Here is a 15000-nt window from a genome sequence, read left to right on the forward strand (position 1 = left end):
ATTGAGGTACAATCCTGAACTGTCCACATTTTCTACCTACAATATCGCGTCGTCTTGTGTTTCAGTTATGTAATACACTGGATCCACTCTGAATGCACTGGTTCAAATATTAATCTCGACAGAAATAATATATCGATTGTAAGAAATCAATAAACGACTATAGAAAAATGCATGGCACAGATTAGATGCCGTTATTCCGCTAAACAAAAAAACAAAAAAACAAACAAACAAAAAAACAAACAAAAACAACATCAATCAAAACCATGATCCACGTCCTGTAAATTGAAATATGAAATAGATAAACACCATATTAAGGCTTCAAAAATCGACGAAGGGTATTGAGTAAACAACACAGACGCACGCACACACACACACACACACACACACACACACACACACACACACACACGCGCGCGCGCGCACTTAGGAACTAAACACATTGTTTAAGTGTTGTCCCTACAATTAATTAATCAATATGGTAACTTAATAGCAATGCAAGATAAGAGAGAAGGGAACAATCTGCAATACTGCCGTACAATGACAAAATACCCTTTTTTAATTTTTGCCCGGAAAATTTATACTCTCAAATCGACAGATTAGGACGTACGTATGTATAAATCCCCAACTTAGTCTCAAATCTGAGATTTCAGGAAGTCTTTATTTATAATCTACCTATTTATCTATTTATGAAATGAAAAAAGTTATCTTGTCGCTGTACAAATGGGCCATCCCACAATTTTTTATAACGCATATAATATTATGTGACGGGATGTCTCAAAACGGTATTAAGTCGTTTGAGAACAAAATGTCAAAAAGTGACAATAGAGTAAAATTTTATGGATTTTGAGATTTTAGTCTTTGTCATTTTCTGTCAAACCCGTCGTGCTCTGTAACCCCCCCCCCCCCCCCCCCCCCCCCCCCCCCCCCGGCCCAAAAAAACAAAAAACAGACAAAATACAAAACAAACAGACAATAAACAAAAACAGACCTCCCCCCCCCCCCCCCTCATAAAAAATATTAAAAAAACAACAACAAACAAACAAAACAAAACAAAAAACAAAAAAAAAACCTATTTAAGACTTTTAGCAGAAACTCGTCTGACATAGAAATAAATGGGGAAACTTTATTTTAATAATATAAAGAGGGTTAGGCCACAGGTCCTAAAAATCGACCAATAAAAAATGGGATTAAACATAATTTATGTCATAACATAGAAAGTGTGATGCCTAAACATCATTTAGTCAAATTGGATGAATAATAAAAAACGTGAAGGAAAAGAGTCGTGTTATAATGACAGAGTAAATCACAGCTTGACACACGAAAAGTTAGTCCTACCCTGTTATTATAACATAATCATTATCATCATACAATGACGCAAACAGCATGCTGTCATCCTCTAATAAAAAAAAACAAAACAAAAATAACAACAACAAAAAAAAAAAAAAAAAAGAAATAACAAAATTTAGATTTTATAAAAGACCAATATTGACTAAACGTGCTCAAAGCGCTTTACAAGTGGTTCCTGACCAACAGCAGCACGTAACATGTAGAACTCTAGACATGACGCCTGTTAAGCGATAATATTACAGTTTTTTTTCCGACAGAGACAATGCTATTAACGACCAGATGCTCATTCACACCAGAGTACGATGAGAGAATGTGGGTAAAGAGCCTTTTCCAAGGACTCAACTTTGCGCCGAGCGAGGCTCGAACCCTAGACCTTCCGATCAGAAAGCGAGTACCAGACCACACACCCGCAATTTTTTTTTTTTAAATTTTAGTCTGAAAAATTGTCCTTCAAATATCGATCGATATTGATGCCATTCATTTTGGTAAAATACTCAAATCACCCGTCAGCCAAATAAACACACCAACAAACAAAACTGTGTCTAACCTTTAACGCTCATAGTTTGGCATAATTTAGCGAGACATAATGGCTGTCTAAAAATAACAACAAAGAGCTGAGAGGCGTCGTTCCTTCTATAATTTAAAAGACGAGTTTTCTGGCCAAAATATTTACAGTTTTGTGTTGGTTCCCTTATTATTTTTTTAAGAGCATGTCAGCACAGCAAACTGCTAGTTAACTGTGAGACCCGTTCTAGGCAACAATGTTTGTGACACTTTGCGCTTTCAAGACGAATCTTCTTAGTTCTCTCTGGGGAAATCATAGACATTGAATATGGAATAATTATATAATGATACATTCAACATATGGCCATAATATGGGAAAATGGGAGGCGGAATAAATACATACATCATGCAATGCGTTTCACTTTTCTGTTCTCCACCCCCCCCCCCCCCCCTACCCTTGCCATCTCTCAATTTAACCTGAAAACTTAAATCTATTTCAATAATTGATTGATTGAGTTGGAGGCTAATCTGTCAAAAAGTCAAACTTGAGGATTAAAACAAGAAGACAAGTTGGGGCTAATATGTCAAAAAGTCTCAAATGTGAGGAATAAAACAAGAAGACAAGTTGGAGGCTAATATGTCAAAAAGTCTCAAACTTGAGGATTAAAACCAAGAAGACAAGTTGGAGGCTAATATGTCAAAAAGTCTCAAACTTGAGGAATAAAACAAGAAGACAAGTTGGAGGCTAATATGTCAAAAAGTCTCAAACTTGAGGATTAAAACCAAGAAGACAAGTTGGAGGCTAATATGTCAAAAAGGCTCAAACTTGAGGAATAAAACAAGAAGACAAGTTGGGGCTAATATTAACCGATCGGTATTAATTTGAGTCTATCTTTTTTTCAGATCAAAATTATTATTTTTTGTTGTTGTTGTGAGTGAAGGCACTGTTTTGAACATTCATTGAGCATGCATCATTTTTTGGAGTCTCTAATATATTGCGATATATTTATTTTGTGAAGAACTCGTCGTAATAAATATAGATAGAATGAAATTGCGGTTAGTAGGCATATCATGTTCAGCTTGCAGGAACTCTTGGAGGTCAACAATAGAGAAGAATGGCGGAAAGTGGTGAGAGCTGAATCCCATGTATCCCCCCGACGATCATCAGATCATGGGATGAATGAATGAATGAATGAATGAATGAATAAATGAATGAATGAATGAATAAAAGTTCAAAAGCGTTATCTTGTTTTGCTTTTATTATTTTTTAAAAAAGCAAGCATGAGCATCATTAGCAATTTAGTTGACAAAACAAAGCAAGCATGCATTTTTAAAACATTCCATACATTTAGTTTTCACAAGAAAGAAAACAAATTACAGTCATTTCTTACATTTTCAAAACTTGAACTGCTCACAAAGTAATATTATCATTGATTGTCTTCACAAGAAAGAAAACAAAAATTACTATTACTTTTTTATACCTTGAGCTATTATTAAAGTAATAGTTTCAAATGCTTTCACAAGAAAGACAAATAAATAATTAGTTTAAAAACTTGAGCTTTTATAAAGAGCAATATCCACTAAACGTGCTCAAAGCGCTTTACAAAGGGACCCTGACCAAGAGCAGCACGTAACAGAGAGACATGACGCCTGTTAGGGACATTACAATACTTTCCGACAGACAACACTGCTAACGGCCAGGTATTCATTTTACACCTGAGTAGAGGAGGGGAGGGGGGATAAAGCATAGAATCGTAAAAATACTAACGAATAGATGAAAATGGAAAGGATTTGGATGGGAACAGTACAGACAAGGACGTTTGATGAGAAAAATATGGCATGGAGAAGTGCCAGATGAAAACAGAGAATAAAAAGTCACGGGGTCAGTGTCGAACAAAGGAACCAATTGACACAACACCCTCCGTGAGAGAGGACGGCGAGCGGTCGCACAAACGACTGAGCTGTCCAGCCACACAAAAATATGACTTTCAAACTTAGTACCAATCATGGACTCTCTCTCTCTCTCTATTTCTCTCTCTCTCTCCAGAGAGAGAAATAGAGAGAGAGAGAGAGAGAGAGAGAGAGAGAGAAAGAGAGAGGACGAGAGAGAAAGAGAAGAGAAGAGAAGATAGAGAGAGAGAGAGAGAGAGAGAGAGAGAGAGAGAGAGAGAGAGAGGAGGGGGGGGGGGGGGAAAGGAGGGGTGGGGGAAGGGTGGTGTCGGATATCAGAAAACCCAAAACAGATTGGATCCACCGTTATCCGCCCCTACATGCCTTATCCACAATGCTACATCACGGCATCATTCCTTGTTGCCAATCTCTCGATAGACAACATAACAGCGTTATCAACGCCGGGCTGCCCAATCATAAAACCCTCACAAAGGTTGCAAGGAACAAACCACGCCAAACCTAACGTGAAATCAAATAAACTCAAACTCAATGGATACGACAACATACATGAATCAGCATGATAAAGCGTGTTTCGTTTGTACAATCAACAATTCAACTCTATATCGAATCATTTTGAATGGGATTATTTATCTATTTATTTATGCAAATGTAAACCAATTGATATGTGCAAGCATACATAATCCACACCAAACAGTGCCCGCCAAAGTTTGCGCCGCGCTCAATGCACTTCCCAATGCTTCATTTATTCCCTTGAACTCGTCTTACAACAGAATACCATGCCGTGAATAGTCCTCATTGTAATTTTATCTGGGCATTCAACCAAGACTACCCTTAGTCTCCATGGATACAACGTTGTGCCAGAATAGCAGCTCACTAGAATATATCAATCGGTCTATAAAAGTTCACGGTTACACAAAGTTTTGCGGTTGTGTTTCATCTGCAAGCCAGATGTTCGAAGTATTTTAACTAAACGCATGGCAATTATACGAAATGTCACTTTAAAACGCTTGAGTATTAATACAGCCTGTTTCCGTTTTGTCATGTACCTATCTATTTTTTAAAATTCAAATTTCAATATATGTTTCATCTTTTCTCCAAAATTTTTGTTTACAAAAGTCCGAATCCGGATGACGAAAAATTCCGAATATGGTAACCCCCCCCCCCCCCCCCCCCTGCGTAGACCAGTAAAATCTATAATTAGCAATTAAATGTGTATAAGTGGTAGGTCTGGGAATGGCATGAGCTTGAACTCTTGATCGAATCGGATTCTGTTACTTGACTTTTACAAAAGTCCTACTTGACTTTTACAAATGTCGCTTCACAATAATGAATCAGAGGTAATCGATAGGACACCATTATTAATATCATGACTGCATGATAAGGTATCGTTAAAATAATAAGTTGGACCTAAATGACCCAATTTAAAGACGAGATCATTTCGATTCAATACGGAATCAGGAAGCAATCGCATTCCATCAATATTTTTGACCCATCTTCAATCTATCTGCCTGTCTTTTTCTCGCGTTCATTTACCTGTGAAAGCGGTTGACACGCCATGAAAAAAAAAGAAAAAAAACAAAACAATTAAACAAACAAACAAACAAAAAAAAAAAAAAAAACAAGATACGTGTTGCGTGCGCTACATGACAAAATTCCAAAGCGACGCAAACAACAAGATGTACGTGCAGCGCAGGTGAAACAATATTTGAAGTATGATTTGAAAACTGTGGGCATGGGGTGGTGTGGATTTGACATAAGTTTGTATTGGAGCAGGCATAGCATCACTAATAAACGACAGGCCTCTTAAATAAATGTCTCAGGGAGATTTTGGCCATTACGAGGACATATTAAATAAAAAATGAAGATGAAAATATGTAAAGAGGCCAGCTAACAACATGTAAGCAAACAAATCAAAAAAATAAACTTACATTGAAAAAAAAAGTTTTCAAAAAAATACCCCGAAAAAACTGCCTGCAACACCACAAGACAGACTCTTTCGTGGAATCCTAAAGGGGGAAGTAGACGAGTAAGACTAACAAATAGTAATAGTTGGAGACAGAGCTCATTGAAGCAAGCTAAGAGGGGTGGGATACAAAAGGTAACAAAGAGGACGTCCTTTGGTAGACTCAAACGGTGAAGCACGATTTATGCTGTATAAAATGAATGAAGTTGACGTCACTAAGCTCTTTGTTATTGTTTTGGAACCGCCGGTTGGCTGATTGGCCCTTCTAACAAATTACAAACGTTAAAGGTTGCATGCGTGATGGAACAATTGACCAGACGGACAGAAATTAAATGATGAGCATTTTACCTAAACGTATCGAATCAATACTCCGGCCGGGGTTAAGGGTTGAGTTAAGGTAGAGGTTGGCAAAGGTCAATTTACAAAGATGTAGGTACTATCAAAATCAATGAAAAAAAATACAAGGGAAGAGAAATAGGCGGAGGAGTTTGGAGTGCTAAACATTGCTTTGGCTATCGACACGTGTGACCATGTTTTGTCCTGATGTCGCTTCAATGCTACCTGATTAATCAAAGTGCTGTTTTTAAAAATTATTTTGAGATTTACCGTGTAATTTGATTGGATGGCAAAATCGAAAATAGGAAGAAAGCGCCCCTGTGTCCGCCAACGGAACGTCTCGTGGGACGTTCTGACATACGTTCATCCTTCTGACTATTCGTTAAGCATCTCTCTAGTGTCGGCTGCCTGAACACAATGATATATTATAAACAGTTATCATCATAACACCATTGCATAAAACTCTTTCTCTCTCTTTGACCAGAACCAATCAGAATCATCGATTATATGCACCCGAGTGTTACACAACACACACATAAGAGAGAGAGGAGAGAGAGAGAGAGAGAGAGAGAGAGAGAGAGAGAGGAGAGAGAGAGAGAGAGAGAGAGAGAGAGAGAATGTAATGTTACACTAAGAGACCAGCAGTATTGGATTGGCACGACTATGTATTATTTGAACACACACAAGAGAAATAACGAAAACTACGCTGTCTTTAGCTTTCTATGGAGTTTTGACACAGTGTCAGACACGCGCAGATTGCTCTTGGGATCAACTAATTTGTCACACTTTCTCGTGGTTGCTTCGTTAGCCCAGCTTCTCTACCATCTTCCAACATTTTATCGGCAGCAAAAATGTAAAAATTCTTTCAAAGGGTCCAAGACATATACAAACGCATGCACACACACACACACACACACACACACACACACACAGAGAGAGAGAGAGAGAGAAGAGAGAGAGAGAGAGAGAGAGAGAGAGAGAGAGAGGTGGGGGGGGGGGGGGGGGGGGGCGGTGAGGCTTAAAAAGACTATTTCCAAATCCATACAATAAAAATCTACTCACTTCTGGCAAAGGCAACTATAATAAGACGGTCATACAATTTATATCCAAAATGAAAACACGCCATTTAAAACATGTGTATACCGAAATATATTTGTTATTCAAAACAATATATATGCAGATACAACATACATTTATTTATATGTTAAAGTTAAATAAATGAGATAGTCAACCAAAGACTTTAACTGAATACACGAATAAAAGTTCAATCCCTCATTAATACAACAGGGAGTTGAGGCATGTTATATAAGTGGTGACTCCTACTACACGCGAGGTAGTTTATATATTTTGCCAAACGACGGGATCAATACAGACAAGAAGAAATGACTATAACTATAATCCGTGCACCATCGCGTGATCTACATCTGGTGTCGAAACACACATCCATAGCTTGGTTTAAAAAAAAAATACTTGGAGGTCTAATTAAAACACAAACAGTGGCAGATCGAATAATGAATAAATTGAATTTTACCTTTCAAATGAAAACAACTCTTTAGACTTGCTATTTCAATCCCATTATTATAACAGAGGCAAACGCTTCCCACTGGTGGCGACTGCATTATAATACATACAAACGGTAGCGTTGAATGTCTTAACCCTTAAACCGCAAGGCTGAATTTCTTTCCAATCATTTATTCAAACTGCAGACCTTACCGACTTTACCACAGAGCAATACTGCCGTACTCTGGGAAAACCCATATTTTAAAATTTGGTCTGAAAACTCGTCCTTCAACTATCGATCGATCTAAATGACCATCAGCTTGGCAAAAAACTTTCAAACCTGGGTTCGTGAAGTCCCAGGTTTGAGAGTTTTTTGCCAAGATGATGGTCATTTAGATCGATCGATAGTTGAAGGACGAGTTTTCTGGCCAAATTTCAAAATATGTTTTTTTTTTTTTCAGAGTACAGCAAAGTAACTGTGATAAGAATCGGGCTTCAAAGAAGCCTGACTGAATCTCACCTCTGTGGCTAATTTTTTTTTTTTAAACGGCAAATTTTATATAGAGCAATAACCAAATAATGCGCTCAAAGAGCTTTGCATCGGGTCCCAGACCAACAGCAACACTTAACAAAATAAGCTCTATGAGTTTGTTATCGTTATTGGTTGTTTTTTTTTTTCGGAGAGATAACGCTCTTTAGAGCCAGGTATCATTGGACACCCGATTACGATGAGAGAATGCGAGTACAAAGCTTGTTCCCAAGAACAAGTCAGCAGACGAGGCACAGCACAAGATCAAAAGACCACATATTATTGAAAGATTCTATCCGAGACTAAAATTATAATACCGAGACAAGAAACGTAGCTCACTAATCTGTGGGACCTACTTCCGTATGAAGAAGGGTTTCAATGTTAAGTTGGTAAATATAGCATTTGAGTATTGATGACAAACGCATAAGTAAAATATACACTCAATTCTACCCGCCATATCAATCGTACAAATAAAACTGTAAATTTAAAAGTTTATAGTCTTGTTGAATACCTGGCAAGTTGTGGAAAACTAGCTGGTAAACGCGCCCGGGGGAGACAAAGAAAAACACTCATAGTCATAGACCAACTGAAGGGCTTCACCAACCTAACAATCCAAGAGCTGTTTGAAAAAGCAAGAGACAGGGAGGAATGGAGAGAGATAATTCATGCAGTATCCGAAGCCTGGACCAGGCATGGAACCTAGAAGAAGAAGAAGTCTTGTTAGAAAGAATGAAGTGAGAGGTATTCACCCAACTGAAAATATCAGATAAGCATCATCTGCTATTAAAAGCCTATTGTCGCTCCAGTCAGAAGTCTCTGTATTTAAATTTAAGTCTCGGATGATATCTTATTAGGTAAGATTAAAATCGAACCCGCTTGTAAAGGTTTACAAATTGATATCAGGCATTCTACCGCGAAAACACGTTTGATAAACTGACAAATGAGACGTCGTCAACAAAAACTGTGGGGTGGCGTTTTTTTGTTGGTGTGTGTGTGTTGGGGGGGGGGGGGGGGGGGGGGGTAAAGTTCTTTATGTCAATTCTATACAAACATTTACTCGGCTAGCATTGCGTGCGAAGGAAGTTGTGGTGAAAGGGGGAGAGGATTGCGGGGCGCATAATAATATTGCCATAAATTAAAATCAGTTCCCCAAATAAAGTGTTTTCCTTTTATCTTTGGTTGAAGCTCGAAGGAAAAATAACGTTAAGTATTGAAAAACAAGCTCCAATTTATTACACGAAGACAGATACGGTCGACGTTTCCGGTTTCCCTTTTATCAACAAAACACGATGAATGAATTATCGCGTTTTGTTGATAAAGGGGAAACCCGAAAAGTCCACAGTATATGTTTTCGTTTAATAAATTGGAGCTTACATTTCAATACTAATAGTTATTTTTATCTATGTAAAATGAGGCACCAAGTTCCGAGTGTTGAGAAAGGGAGAGGGGAGGCGGCGAGGTTACTCAAAAACAGGTCTTGTATGACGATTGTATTAACAGCACCAGTGCCGTAATACGAATGTAACAATACACCAAAATAGATGAAAATACTATGAGTTATATGACGAGAGAAGCATATTTCTAAAAATCCTTTTTTTCTTCTCTTCTTTATAGATAACATTTAAAAAATAACTGTGTTTTGAGAGAAAAATGCCAAATGAAGAAAATTTGAACAAGAGAAATAATTCGCCGATTTAGCCTTTTCGTGTGTTACTGTTCTATATAAGATTATATCATTACTGAATTATTTTTTTAAAAAATAATACCCACATAAATATAAATAAAACAAATATACTAGAATTTAAAAATAAAATAAAATAAATAAATAAAAAGAAGCTGATGTGAGAGTAAGACAGTGATCAAAAGCATATTATTGTATGGGGCAGTGAAGATAATAAAAATAAAAGAAACTAACACAACTTGATTAATATCGAAATAAAGACGACAAAATTCTAAACTCAGGTTAATAGTCTCATCCACAACTCAACTAGGCACAAACAGGTCGTTTTGACATTGATAAATATGAGACGTTTACAACTCCATACAATCTAAGAATAGAAAGTTGACAAAGCAAAGCTCGAATATTGTGTTTAATGTTGAATGTTTTTCTAAAGTTGCAAATAATTCAAAACAGAGATTTCTACACTTTTAAGTCACAAAATAAGCGTGAAGCATGAAAAAAAAAAAAAAAAGAAAGAGATGATAACCATGTAGAGAGTAGAGCAGCAGGTGTTTTCCTTAAGACATGATCTAAGTCTCCAGCACAAATCAAAACAGAGAAAATGTATAAATAACTAAAACGATACAATGACATATGACCCCCCCCCCCCCTTCCAAAAAGAAAAAAAACCCAAAAAAAAAAACAAAATAAAACAAAAAACAACAAACAAACAAACAAAAAAAAAATACAAACAAATAAACAAAACCAAAACACCATCACTACCAACACCACCAGCACCAACAACAATACAACAACAGCCAAATAATTTCTTTCCAAACAATCCAGATTTCAAGACTCCATCCCAATAATAATAATCACAACATAATATATTGTTCTAATAATGACAACAAACCTTTTCTGCAGGTTGACACAAATTCCCTTATCAAAGAAATGAACGTTAACACGATTTTGTAAACAAGTTTCCTATACACCGTCGACCGTCCATTTGACCTCCGTTTAGATTCGGCCTTCGTCCGCTTCTTGACTCCTGTCATCCTTTCTCCACAGTCTTGCAGTTTCAGTTAGGACACACAGACAAGAACTGATGACGACGACGATGGTGAGACCGTGTCGATCCATACCATCACCGTCATTCAAATGAACCATCTATCAACTATCTATCGTCTCAAATAATCGAACAAATCATTAGATAGTTTGCATTATTTAACAATCGGCCAGTAAACTATACTCTAATTCAAGTCAGATAGCCAAGAAGATCAGAAAAGACACGTCATCGCGAAAAAAAAAACGTTATGCATACTACTTTTTACTTTAACTTCCACGACTACGTTACATTCAGCGTTGCGTAACGTCACGTTTACACAAAACCGTATCAAAAACGAAACCCGTCAACTCGATTCGTCGATGTCTCAACACCAAATACCAACAACAATAGACAGGCATTTTTACAACCGTCTCATCTACATCATGACAAAGAGACGAGTAAAGTGTGACGATTCCAAACAAACCTAAACTCATTCACAAACATACAACAACCCCTCTCCCCATCCCCCACCCCCTTCCACACACAAGAATATTAGCAAATACAAGTTAATATATAACTGCAAACAACTATCATAAACAACGAAAAGTAAAGCATAGTCAACAAGAAGGAGGCAGCAATAGTGAACAGCTAGACACCTGTACACACAAACAATCGGTTTAAGGTCTGTCCAAATCCAAAGGCTACATTCTATTCCCAAAAGCCTTGGCTGTCATTCTTGGGGTACATTGTGGCAGACAGTCTGATTAAAATGCTTGAGGCCATCTTGTTTTTGTTTGATTAATTCGAGTTAACTGACTTACAGTGGTGACACAGGTCATAAAATGGCCTTTTAGGCCACTGTTGTGATCTCTGTTCTTCCTAAGGGACGTTGCATGCGGAAATCTAATTTTTATAAGTTATGTGACGCCACAAATGGCCAACTTCTATCAGCGGATCATTCCCGTGATGAGGAAAGAGCACTAGGGGTTTAATCCTGTTTTCACAGGTCTGGTCTCTATGAAATCGGTTCGATTTGCAGTTATAACCAAATCTGCCAATCTCTGAAAAATTAGTTCTTTTTATCAATTTAGCAAGAAAACTTTTGATTAAAATATTAAAATACCCCCCCCCCCCCCCTTCCCCAAACTAGCCAAAAGTTTCAAAACTAAGGCTTCTTTCAAATTTGAGTTGAAACAGCTTGGCAAGTAAGGCCATTTTACGAGATCAAAATTTGAAGAAAAAATTAATAAATTTTTTTTCTGGCCAAAAAAAAAAAAGGGTAGCCCTATTCGTCCTTAAGGTCGAATAGCTTCAACCGTGGTTGCCGTACGTACGGACAAATCGTGTTGCTTGCACTATTCGTCCTTCACACTAAAGCTGGGCAATATTCCGTTTTTGCTTTTACTGAGCTGGATTCGAATTCACGTAATTACATGATATATCCGTATCGTCTTAAATGTTTCACAAACCCCACCTCCTCTGTTTGTGAGTCAAATAATCAGTTATGTGTGTTTTTTTTTTGAGGTGTGTGTGTGTGTGTGTGTGTGTGTGTGTGTGTGTCTTAATTTCGTGGGTTTTTTTTGTTTGTTTTTTTCTTCTGGGATATGATTTTTATTCCAGAATGGTGATTGATTTCTTATAAGGAACAATTGTCGTGTTCTCCTATTGGTAAGTATCCAATTCAAATACCTGCTCGAGAGTTTGGGTTGGCTAGGCACAGAGGAAGATTCGGCAGGTTTTCTTTGTTTTGGTTTCTGTTTTTTTGGTGTTTTTTTGGAGGGGGGGGGGGGGGTTGTTGTTGTGTTTGTTTTATTTGCTGTTGTTTTTTTTTTTTTTGGGGGGGGGGGGGTTTATATGTTCTTTTTTATTTGTTTTCTCTTGTTGGTATTTTCCCTGCTTTTGTTTGATTTGTGTGTGTGTGTGTGTGTGTGTGTGTGTGTGTCTATTGTGTGTCTACGTGTGTCTTGCCTTTTTTACATTTTTTTTTTCAATCTATAATAGTGGGTAAGCACTCAGTAACTATTTGTTTTAAATGACTAGTATTCAATTTGTCAAAATATTATATTAGTCATAATAGTATAAGCAGCGCAAGAAAAAAAAACAACACCAAATTTCTGTATCTGTTAAGAAGCAGTTTTACAAAAAAAAATGTTATAATCTTGATAATTCAGTGAGTGCCATCAATAATAGCTTGAATTTAGCCAAAATTTTTGAACGATGTCGATACCTGTCCTTTAACTTCAGAAAATTTTGTTATAAGTTGTACAGTCTTGAGTAGACTAGCTGTATGACATAATGATAGATTTAATTCATGGCGAATTCAATGCGTTTTCAAATTGGCAGGAAACGAGGTAATTGTATAGACGGGATGGAATTTGGCGGCTTTACAACACGCAAATTAATTCCAAAGCCGAAAGCACAACCTCTGCATTTAAACTTATCTCCATAGACGATGTCAATATATTAAAGATTAATAAAGGACACTAATACCAAGTCCTCAATATTTTCAGTACTTCATTCGTTAGCTAATACTATTAAGTATTTGGTATCCACTTTTGCCCTGACGAGAAGTTAGAATGTCAACGGACTGGGATTTAAAATGTCAACGGGTTGAAACTGGGTGAAATAGAATGATACAGAACATAAAAGCCCAGTTCGGCCTAAGAACAATAATTTGCCAATGTTCTTAAACTCAGAACAAGGGGTAATGTTGTCAGGGGGTTGGGTTGTTTGTTTTGATCTGGGTATGGTCTGATAAAGTTACGATTACTGGCCAAAAACAAATTCCTAACTTTAGTTTAAAATTAAAAAATAGAAAGACGGAAATATATACATAATAAGATTGATATATTTAAAACAATGGTTACAAGAAAAATAAATCCACGATTTTCTCAATAATTCTGTACTCAAACAGCTTTGTATGCAAATGCTGTATTCCAGATGTGTAATTTGGCTTATCGCCACTCAAGGTGGTATTTCAATAGATATTATTACAACTAACGTATCTATGTACGCAGTGATACAGACCTGCCAAGCATTCGACTTATTGTGTTATAGTGGAAAAAAGAATACCGTTTCGAAAGGGATTTGTGCTGCATTGTAGGTTAACAAACACGCAGGTCTGACATCCGAATCCACTTATGGGCCTGGTTTAACATTGTTGTATAATGTATTTTGCGTCATTTTTTAAAAATATTTCTATTACAAGAATGAGCCCATAAGGAAATGGTTATCAGACCTAAAAATAATTGCACGTCGATCCACGTCAATTTTAAAACCATCACCATCACTACCACAAGCACTTTTACAACATTATCATTACCATCAGAATCGCTACCACCATCATTTGCACAATGTCATAAGTATCATCAGCACCACAATCAATATCACCACCACAGCATTATACCTACCATTACCATGGTCATATCTATTATTGCCATCACTAGCAAAATCATAACTATCATCTCAGCCACCACCACTCTAGGAAACAATCATTTTAAATATCAATAACATACGCGCACACAAAAGCGTCACCATTGCCATCAACTTTATCACTCTAGCTTCTTGATCAGTGACATCACCACTACCATCATTTCATCATCGAAACAAGAATAACATCACTGCTATCATTGTCACAAATACTAACGAGAGTTTTTATATAGCGCAATATCCGCTCGAAGTCTCAAAGCGCTTTACAGGGTGTCACAGGCCAACAGCAACACTTAACATCCTACATGATGTCTGTTAGGCGATATTACATTTTTTTCAGACAGAACAACGCAGTTAACGGCCTGGTACTTATTTTAAACCTGAGTACGGTAAGAGTGGACTCAACTATGCGCCGAGTGAGGCTCGAACCCAGGATTTTCCAATCCGATCCGAAAGCGAGTGTCATACCACAAGACCACATCGCGGCACATTCTTCTTCCTTATTTCACATTTTCTTTGTTTCCTCTGTCGGGTTGTCTCTAGCTCCTTCTCTATCAGATCCTCTCTTTCGTGGTCTTCTTCTTCTTTCTCTCTACATCCATGATTCCCACCACCGCCACCGCCTCAAGATCTCTAATCATTACTTTAATTGCCATAGCAAGCTCACTACGAAAACTTTAGGTCTTCCGAATGTATTTTAATACTTCGGTGGTTGGCAACTCTAAGTTATACAGGCGGCCAGGAAGTGTGTGTTTTTTTAAGAGGGGAGGGGGGTG

At 37.2% G+C, this 15000-nt stretch overlaps 1 protein-coding gene across 6 annotated transcripts in view; it reads right to left on the bottom strand.

The window, feature by feature from the left end:
• The window catches only part of LOC144978635 (uncharacterized), a 68499-nt gene that overhangs the window by 34284 nt on the left and 19215 nt on the right, over nt 1-15000 (bottom strand). The window contains exon 1 of one of the 6 annotated variants that reach the window (XM_078924942.1): nt 10664-10871. The exons of the other annotated variants lie outside the window; for them this stretch is intronic. Within the exon in view, the coding sequence (XP_078781068.1) occupies nt 10664-10805 (142 nt within the window). The 5' untranslated portion in view covers nt 10806-10871. Of the gene's footprint in view, nt 1-10663; nt 10872-15000 lie in introns of those variants that run through there. 6 annotated transcript variants of the gene reach the window in all.

Source organism: Berghia stephanieae, chromosome 8 (genome assembly GCF_034508935.2).
Source record: "Berghia stephanieae isolate SIO BIC M18660-M18661 chromosome 8, UCSD_Bste_1.3, whole genome shotgun sequence".
Taxonomy (NCBI): Eukaryota; Metazoa; Mollusca; class Gastropoda; order Nudibranchia; family Aeolidiidae; genus Berghia; species Berghia stephanieae.